The 9,793-nt window shown below is 53.4% G+C and overlaps 1 protein-coding gene across 4 annotated transcripts in view; it reads left to right on the plus strand.

The window, feature by feature from the left end:
• The window catches only part of NFATC1 (nuclear factor of activated T cells 1), a 104,472-nt gene extending 96,541 nt beyond the window's left edge, over positions 1-7,931 (plus strand). For all 4 annotated transcript variants that reach the window (XM_089895356.1, XM_022559970.3, XM_022559972.3 and 1 more), the window contains one exon: positions 6,039-7,931. In XM_089895356.1, the coding sequence (XP_089751482.1) occupies positions 6,039-6,088 (50 nt within the window). In that variant the 3' untranslated portion in view covers positions 6,089-7,931. The remainder of the gene's footprint in view (positions 1-6,038) is intronic.
• The last annotated feature ends 1,862 nt before the right edge of the window (positions 7,932-9,793 follow it).

A 9,793-nucleotide genomic window follows, 5' to 3' on the forward strand; every position in this document is an offset into this window, starting at 1 on the left:
CTCGCGTCTGTGTTCTGACTGGCTTCGCGGCGGAGGACGTGAGGACCAGGGACAGAAGGGACCTGGGGGTGGGGGGCAGGCCCAGGAGGAGGGGATGAACAGGCAGGGGTCCCGAGGGCTGGGCTGTGCCCGTCCACCTTTCCCCTGCGCCTTCCCGACTTTCCCGGTAAGCACTGAGAAGAGAGCAGTTCACGCCGGCCCTGTGGGTCTGCCCGTGGAGCCGGGAGGGAGCAGCCTGGAAGCTCCCAGAGCCGCGGGGCGTGCAGGTGGGGAGGAGGGCGGCCCCAAGTCCCGATCTCAGCTTCTCCCCTGTCACTCAAGGGCAGCGGCCCGTTCCCACTGGCCAAGCCTCCATCGTCACACTGCCTGCCTTGTCTTTCTCGAGGGGTTGCTGCAGAATCAAGAATGATGTACATGCGAGGGCTTAGAAATGAACACTGAAGGCTGCGTAGGTGTTGGGTAAATCCGTGGTTTGTTCGTTCCTTAAGATTTGTCTTGAGATCCTTAGTTTAGCATTCAGAAACCAAGCATTCAGAAACGTGGGAGCACTTTGCTTAAAGGTTAGGCGTCGAGAGGGGAGAAATACATAAAAACTGTTTGGACTCACAGTTCCTTTTAGGTTTGCACTGTTCTCAAGATAGTCACACAAAACCCACACGTGAAACCTGAGAGATGAACCATGGATGTTTCACTACAGCGTGAAGCTCTGACGCCAACTGTTCTCAAAGTGCGGCTCAAAAGAAGAAACTCAGATACGAAAGTACAAATATTTTACTTTAAAAAGGACGTTTCACCTTATTAGTTAATTTACATGCTCATTTACGAATAGCAGAGACATCTTTCTATAGTGTCAGGAAGGATATTTACAAATGTCATGCAAGTACAGGTGAAAAGCTATGCCTGTACTTTGTACATGTTAGTTTTGGTATTTTAAAAAATGCTAACTTCCTTTTCTCTCAATTCCAGATTTATATAGAGAGGTGGGTTTGTGTGTGTGTATCAGATATACACATAACACCCTGCGTACATACCCTAGATTGAAACAACAATTCAAACTGACACATGAGTTTTAGAAAAAAAACAAGAGTTTCCACCTTAGGAGCATTTTAGAGAAAGATTAAATATAAGGGAAAAAACCCTTCTTATTAAATTGTGGTATAACAGCTCACCACATCCTGTTGCAAGGACATCTGACGTGAAGCAGAGCAAAGGTTCCTCTTTCAGGTTCCTGACGATCCGTGAGGGTCACATGTTACCTGCAGTTCAAAATACTTCTGTAAAGATAAAAAAACCTCTGTGTCGGTGGAAAAGCTGAATAAGAAGATGGAAATTATCAGTAGAGAGAAGACATTGTGGGAAATCGTAGGTGTCATCGGCACAACCATATCAAAGAGAGAAAGCCACCCCCAAAATAACCCACACAGAGCCCCGCGGCCGGGACTGATACGGGCTCGGACCCATGACCTCACGGAGGGAAGATAGGATGTGGCTGGGAGGCGGCGGGGCCCCAGGACCCTGTGCTTCGCACCCTCGCCCACCGTCAAAGGCACCTCCACCTCGGCAGCCCTTCCCTGATATGGTCTTTCTTTATCCATCTGTGAAATGGGACCGTCATGGCTTCCCTACAGGGTTCCTGTCTAGATTGTGTCTCTGGAAGAGAGTGAGGTCTGGGCGTCCACCCTCAGCTGTGTGGACGCTTGTGTGAAGCGTCATCTGCCATGGGGCTCCTGGCCATCCAACTTCACTTTGGGCAGCTGCCCGGCTCAGGCCCTGCGGCGCTCAGGGAAGATGCTGGAGGATGTTTGTGCGTGTGGGGTGGTTCTTGAGTCTGTTCCTAAAAGGAATGAAACCCTGTGACTCCAGCCTGACCTTGCCAGGTGTGGACAGCAGTGGGTCCAGCTGACAGGTTGTCCTCAGGGAGGCTCGTCAGATACCACTGGCCCACCGTGATGGGCAAGAGCTTCGGCTGCCCTGGCGCGTCCCATGCCGCTCTCCTGAGGGCTCCCGACGGGGCCAAAGGAGGACAGGGCCGAGCCTCACTCAGAGAGTAGCCACGCCATGGCCTGCGTCTGGGCCCAGAATGTCCAGGACACATCGAGCGATGGCGCCGCCTCCTACCACCCCGGGCGCCCCCTCCGAGGTTCAGGTGCCCCAGTGGGTAGTAGGGGGAAGCCCACTTCTGAGGCTCCTTCCCCTTTTCTCTTGTCAGACAGATGTTATTTTTCCTGTGGTCTGCATAACCCTGAGTAACTAAAAGATTCGCAGCTACTCTGCTGCTGCCTTACTACCCCTCAGGCCTCCCTCCCAATTCCCCTCATTATTACTCCTCAGGCCTCCCGCCCAATCCCCTTCATCATTACCCCCTCAGGCCTCCCTCCCAATTACCTTCATTATTACCCCTCAGGCCTCCCTCCCAATACCTGTCATTATTACCCGTCAGGACTCCCTCCCAATTCCCTTCATTATTACTCCTCAGGCCTCCTTCCCAATTCCCTTCATCATTACCCCTCAGGCCTCGTTCCCAATTCCCTTCATCATTACCCCTCAGGCCTCGTTCCCAATTCCTGTCATTATTACCCCTCAGGCCTCCCTCTCAGATCCCTTCATTATTACCCCTCAGGCCTCCATCCCAATTCCCTTCATTATTACTCCTCAGGTCTTCCTCCCAATTCCATTCATTATTACCCCTCAGGCCTCCTTCCCAATTCCCTTCATCATTACCCCTACGGCCTCCCTCCCAATTCCTGTCATCATTACCCCTCAGGCCTTCCACCAATTCCTGTCATTATTAACCCTCAGGCCTCCCGCCCAATTCCTGTTATTATTACCCATCAGGCCTCCCTCCCAATCCCCTTCCTTATTACCCCTCAGGCCTCCCTCCCAATCCCCTTCATTATTACCCCTCAGGCCTCCCTCCCACTCCCCTTCATTATTACCCCTCAGGTCTCCCTCCCAATTCCTGTCATTATTACCCCTCAGGCCTTCCTCCAAATCCTGTCATTATTACTCCTCAGGCCTCCTTCCAATCCCCTTCATTATTACCCCTCAGGCCTCCCTCCCACTCCCCTTCATTATTACCCCTCAGGTCTCCCTCCCAATTCCTGTCATTATTACCCCTCAGGCCTTCCTCCCACTTCCCTTCATCATTACCCCTCAGGCCTTCCTCCCAATTCCTGTCATTATTACCCCTCAGGCCTCCTTCCCAATTCCCTTCATTATTACCCCTCAGGCCTCCATCCCAATTCCCTTCATTATTACCCCTCAGGCCTCCATCCCAATTCCCTTCATTATTACCCCTCAGGCCTCCCTCCCAATTCCCTTCATCATTACCCCTCAGGCCTCCCTCCCAATTCCCTTCATCATTACCCCTCAGGCCTCCCTCCCAATTCCCTTCATCATTACCCCTCAGGCCTCCCTCCCAATTCCCTTCATCATTACCCCTCAGGCCTTCCTCCCAATTCCCTTCATCATTACCCCTCAGGCCTTCCTCCCAATTCCCTTCATCATTACCCCTCAGGCCTCCCGCCCAATTCCTGTCATTATTACCCCTCAGGCCTCCCTCCCAATTCCCTTCTTCATTACCCCTCAGGCCTCCCGCCCAATTCCCTTCATTATTACCCCTCAGGCCTCCTTCTCAATCCCCTTCATTATTACCCCTCAGGCCTCCCTCCCAATTCCCTTCATTATTACCCCTCAGGCCTCCCTCTCAGATCCCTTCATTATTACTCCTCAGGCCTCCCTCCCAATTTCATTATTACCCCTCAGGCCTCCCTCCCAATTCCCTTCATTATTACTCCTCAGGCCTCCCTCCCAATTCCCTCCATTATTACCCATTAGGCCTCCCTCCTAATTCCCTTCATTATTACCCCTCAGGCCTCCTTCCGAATCCCCTTCATTATTACCCCTCAGGCCTCCCTCCCAATTCCCTTCATTATTACCCCTCAGGCCTCCTTCCCAATCCCCCTCATTATTACCCCTCAGGCCTCCCTCCCAATTCCCTTCATTATTATCCCTCAGGCCTCCCTCTCAGATCCCTTCATTATTACTCCTCAGGCCTCCCGCCCAATTCCTGTCATTATTACCCCTCAGGCCTCCTTCCCAATTCCCTTCATTATTGCCCCTCAGGCTTCCATCCCAATTCCTGTCATTATTACCCCTCAGACATTTTTCTACCCCTCTTGCTGGTCTTACTAGAATCAGATTTCTGCTCTGGGACTTTCATTGCCCTAAACCCTTAGTGGGAAGGCAAACCCCAGTTCTGTGTGGTATGATTGAACTTTCACGCCTCCTCTTCATGTGGGACCTTGTTTACCACTGTTCCCACCGTGCAGGGCCTGCTTTGAGGTTTTGACTCTAATTTCTCTTCTGGGTGGAGGTGGCCCCGCCGCCTCCCTTCCCCCCTCCCAGTAGCACCTGCCACCCGGTGGGAGGGACTCTGGCCTATGTGTGGCCCCAAACCTTTCACTTTTCTCAGAACCGGTTAGGAAGCCCCACTGGGCCCACGACCTAGGCTGCTTTAGGACAAATGCGATGGTGGCCATGAAAGCACCTTGTAAACCGTCGCTTGCTGAGTGAATACAGGGCGCAGGGCTCTGTGGTTCCAGTGCTGTCACACCTCGTGTGTGGGTCCCCCACACACACACCCTGTATCTTTCTAGTACGTTCCACACATTTGGCCTGAGACAGAGACACCCTGCGTGCAGGTGCGGCCTGTCCTGACCCAGACCAAACCCCCAAGAGAACGGGACGTGTGAGTGTTCTTGTCAGAATGTTCTTTCATGGCGACGTTCTGCAAGGTGTGGACGGGGCCGTGCCTCTTAGGGACACACAGGCTGGACCCGTGACGTGGAGGAAACAGGAGCTCTGGCCCTGGTGGCCCGAGTCCCGCCACCCCATGCCCCGGGCGGCCGAGTGGCACAGAGACGGCCCACTACCCCGGAGCTGCCCGTGCCCTGGGCCTCGTCCTGGCCACCTTGGTGGCCGGGGAGCCACTTGGCCAGGTGAGCACAGTCCCTCCGCTGTTTACCGTGCGAGGCAGGGCCGGCTGCAGAGGACATGTGGTGCACGTCAGGCGGCCATGTCGGTCAGGCGTGTCCCCTGCAGGCCGCTGCCCGGCTCCCCCTTCCCGCGTGCTGGCGGCCCCTCGGGAGGAGCCCGGGTCTGGGGTCCGCAGGGCGGGCTCCTGACTGAACCAGGGCCAGCACATTCTGTTATCAGTTCCCGTGACACAATTCCTGGTTCCCCCGCTGGGCCTTATTATTGTTATTCTTAAAAATAGGTGGGGGGGGGGGTGTTGAAAGGCAGTTTAGGGAAGGGAGTGGGCTCGGGAAACGCACTCCACTAATTGCTCCAGGAAGCCGCCCTTGGCTGGGCGGGGGCCCTGCAGAAACACACGGTTTATCTGGCAGTAGAGGGAGCCCAGGCAGTTCCGTGACGCAAGCACGTCCCCACCTCTGAGCCCTGCGAGCGGTGGTGACAGCCTCTGGGCAGCATTTCCCCATCTGGTGCCGTGATGGGGGGCAGATGCCGTGCAGGTCACTCCCGTGGCCTTTGCCAGCTCCTCTCACTTCCCCTCCGGCTGCCAAAAATCACAGGCCAATCGTGGACATGAACAACGGGACAGACGTGAAGGAAGAGCCCCGAACAAAGGGAGGCCCAGGCCCGGGAGGCCAGCGCTCCTCCCCGAGCTGCCCTGGCCCGACTGACCACGAGGCCACGGAGAGGGGCCCACGGGGCGAGGACTTCACCAGGGTGCTTCCGCTGCAGGGATTATCTTTTGGTTTCGCAAACCTGGGAGCACAGGCTGCGCACCGGCGCCTGGGTCAGTCGTCAGGACCTGAGGCTGAGGCCTAACTGGTCTCTGGAATCACAGCGCCGGCTCCCAGGCAGCTGTGTCCTGCCGGCTCAGGACACCTCATCCTCTGGGGACACCTTTTCACAGGCTGAACATAACTGACTGATGGAATTTCTGGTGATTTATGTAAGCTCGTATGCAGAGTCCTGTCTCTCTAATGCTCTCTATTTTTGTTTTCTTGCAGTAAACGAGATAATACGAAATGACCTCTCCAGTACCAACCTCCACTCGTAGTCGGCAATTGGGACTCTCAGAAGCTGCGTGGTGTTAATTCGACGGTGACAACTGAGTCAACAGACTGAACTCACACCTGGTACCACTCGGAACTTCCACCTTAGTGAAGGCTTAGATCATTCGTACAAAGAAGTAGCTCAAGGAAGGAAGGAAGGGCCACTCCATCTTCTGAAGGAAGGTCATCTCAAGAAGGAGACGAAGGTGGGTGGGTAGGGGAAGCACAGAAGACAGACCGTGTGATGTGCCCCTCGTGACCGCAACCCGACGTGGCAGCCTGACCCCAAGCGTACCCTTCAGGCACCCCTGCATTTCATACTGGAAGTGCCTTATTTAAGCAGACCGCAGCAGCAGGGCATCATGGAATTGAGCATTGAACTGGCCACCAGGAGAGTATTTGTAAGAGCAAAACCTGTAAAGACATTTCGTCATGAGGCTTCATCCTATGTATAAATTAAGAGAATACTGGCTAGCCGGGCATGGTGAGGAGAACCTAACACGTTAGCCGGGCACGGTGAGGAGAACCTAACACGTTAGCCGGGCACGGTGAGGAGAACCTAACACGTTTCCTACTTTCTTCACCTTTTCCTGGGCTGTAATATACAATTCTGTTGCCTTACTCGGTGCATTTCAGGACTCTTCCAAGGTGTCATCTCAGCTCTTTCATGACTGCCTTCCCTACCCTGTGTTACTCAAGCCTTAGGGCTGTTCATTATAGCATGTTAGGATTTTGTTTTTAATCTGGCTTCGAACATAGCACAGGTAAGTTGAATAGCACAAGGTAGGTTACTGGACAAAAAAAGAAATCTATCTGTCTCGGGATAGATCTTGCATTTGCATGTGTGTACATCTATAGCCGTGTATTTATGTATGAACATAACGGAGGTGGTGATACTCACTCTTTGCCCAGCAAGGGCGTCCATGTCAGCAATAACCAGTATCCATTCTGGAAAATTCACCTGGGGCTCCAAACCCAGCTTCCCAGCCACTTCCGAGGGGGCGTCACCCACCCCCCGGGAGGTCTGTGTGTTTTCCTCTCCTGCAGTTAACCAAGCACTTTAAAAGCCGGGAGAGGTGCGTCCACAGTACCGTCTGTTACCAAACAGCAAAATTGGAAAGAAACTATAAATAACGTTACAGAAGGAGTGTAATATATTTGTTCAGCTGTAAGATTATTATTTCACAGAAGCCTTATAACTCTGCTTCATCTAAGGAAACGATAACCAAAAACAGCGTTTAATATGTGGTGACTGTAGTGTGTTTCCAGACTAGTTACTGTTACCAGATAGGTTAGTGTGAGCTTTACTACTGCATTTTGTACCCTTAACAGCTTATTACGCATTATTGCTAGCAGTGACCTGTCGTTTCACGTAACCAAAAAGCATGGTTTTAACGAAAACATGTTTAACCTGATAACTGTGCCTTAGGAACTCACGCCCCCCTCCTGGAACTCCGCCGAATCGAATGGCACCCTCGGGGGAGGTGACAAGTCCTGTCACCAGACTCGGCGTTTTGGTGGGGAAAGCGCTCTCCCACAGAAAGAATTATTTTGAAAATGTTCTTCTGTACGATCAAGTCTTACTGTTTTTTTAAGTCACAGAACCGAAAGTCTGAAAGCCATATGTGTAACATTTGCGCATTACTGTGAAGAGCTGAAGATATATGGCTTCGTGTACATATGACCCTGCCTTCCCGCCTGAAGCCCTGCCCTGCATTTAGCCTCCTAGGAGTTGCATGAGACATTTCTCGGGAGACTGTCCTATGGAGAGGAAGTGTTTGATACTGTGTTCGCTCTCTTTGTAGTTAGAAAATTGATCCAATAAAGCAATATTTTTTTGCTGGACAATCTTAGTTTGAGAGTGATTCATTCTGCGTGTGGGAAATCCTTCTCTGTTCTTAAGCGCGTTCTCTGCTGTAGGTCCGTGTACTTCTGTGTCTGTAAGAGGGGCTTCCCTCTGAGCAGTGTGAGGGGTGTGTCTTTCCTCCTTCCACGTCGGGGAGGCCGTCAACATCTCTGCCCACGCTCACAGGAGACCCGCCATCGCCGTACAGGACGAGGCGAGTGGCCGCCTGGCTTTGCCGTCTCCTTCTGCTTCTTGCAGCACCCTCCCTGCCCCTACCCCCAACCCCTGCCTCAGGCTTGGGTGGGAGAATAGCATCTAGTTGTTGATAAAGCAAGGGTGACACCTGGAGCTTCTCTAGGGATGAGTGCCCTGAATTATGGAAACAATATTTTGCATTCAGGACTTTCAAACCGCAAGAATTCCTGTTTCTCTGGCCAGAAGGTTTACAGATTGAGGTAAAATCCTAGAAGAATCTCATCAACGCAGTTAGCAACAGACTCTCCCAGCCCGTTTCTGTGCCGACGTATTTGAAGGGAACCCAACGATAATGTCCACGGGAGCTTGGGGAATCGGGGACACACGCAGAGGGCCTGGTGGGGATTGTGGACAAGGTGCCCTCGAGCCCCCAGGTCCGGCTGGAGAGCTGGGCCCCAAAGGGAATCCCGGAGCCGGGGGTGCAGAGGAGGGCAGACCTCCATCCGCCTCTCTGAAGAGTGTGCTGGAGGCTGTTAGTTTCAAAGTGAGTTTTTACAAGCCCACCCCCGTTCCCAACAACAGCATTTTATATTCCAGAAATAAAAATGTACATTTATAAAATGATGGTTTCTGCAGAGGAGGCTGGGCTTCTGCGAATACCCATTTACTTAGTTTTTGTTTCTTTTCTGTTGCTCTTGAATAATAAGGAAAGCATACCCACCAGCTTGTTTCCGGCAGTCAGCTACTGTGTTTTGCTCAGGCATATAGACCCGGAGCGTCGGGTCACCTCCCGCCCGCGACGTCCGGGGTGAACTCGGCCCTGCAGGAACCGGGCAGGTGCGGCCCCAGAGCCGCTGACGCGGGACAAGCGGGGCAGCCTCGAGGGGCTGCCCTGCTGACCTCCCCTCTCTCCCCCTCCCGCGCTGCCTGTGGTTCCAGCCCAGCCCCAGCCCAGGACGGGACAGTGTGAAGAAAATCTGCTAAACGTCAGACCAAGTGCAGCCTGAGCAGAGCTCGCCGTGGGAGTACCCCTGTCTGTCCAAGGGCGCCCCTGACCTGAGGAGGCGGGTCCCCGGCTGGTTGGAAGACTTCCTGCAGCCCCCCGACCCTGTCACCCAGACAGGCTGCTCCCTCCCCGCCACCTAGGATGTGTGGGCCCCGCCCTGGCTTCGAGGAGGGACCCGCGGGCCCAGCTGCTTCGATCCCATGGATCCCCGCCGTTGGCCCCAGCCAACAATACTGCAAGGAGGGGGTCTCTGCGCCACTCTCATTACATATTCCTTCAGAAATATGTTCCGCGTTGCAATAAATAAACTGCATTTGAGTTGATGTGTTTGGGGAGAAGAAAGAGGAAAGACCGGAGCGGCTGAAGTGGAGAGAAAAGGGCCAGATGTGGGAGAAGTCCTTGCTCCACTGTTTTTTTTCAATTAAGGTAAAATTCACAGAAGATGAAATGAGCCGATTTAAAGCGCACAACCCGGGGCATTTGGTACATTCACAGTGTTGTGTGGCCGCCACCTGTGTCCCCCAGAAGGAAACCCTGTGCCTGTGAGCCGTCACTCCCCACCCCGTCTCCCAGCCCCTGGGACCCACGTTAATTCTGCTCATGGGTTTGTACGTGCTGGATGCTTCATGGCCTCTTTCGTGGGGCAGAGTGATTTCAAGGTTC

The sequence above is a fragment of the Delphinapterus leucas genome, chromosome 14 (assembly GCF_059928025.1).
Source record: "Delphinapterus leucas isolate spDelLeu-1000000601 "Yukka" chromosome 14, BTC_Dleu_Yukka2, whole genome shotgun sequence".
In the NCBI taxonomy this organism is placed as follows: Eukaryota; Metazoa; Chordata; class Mammalia; order Artiodactyla; family Monodontidae; genus Delphinapterus; species Delphinapterus leucas.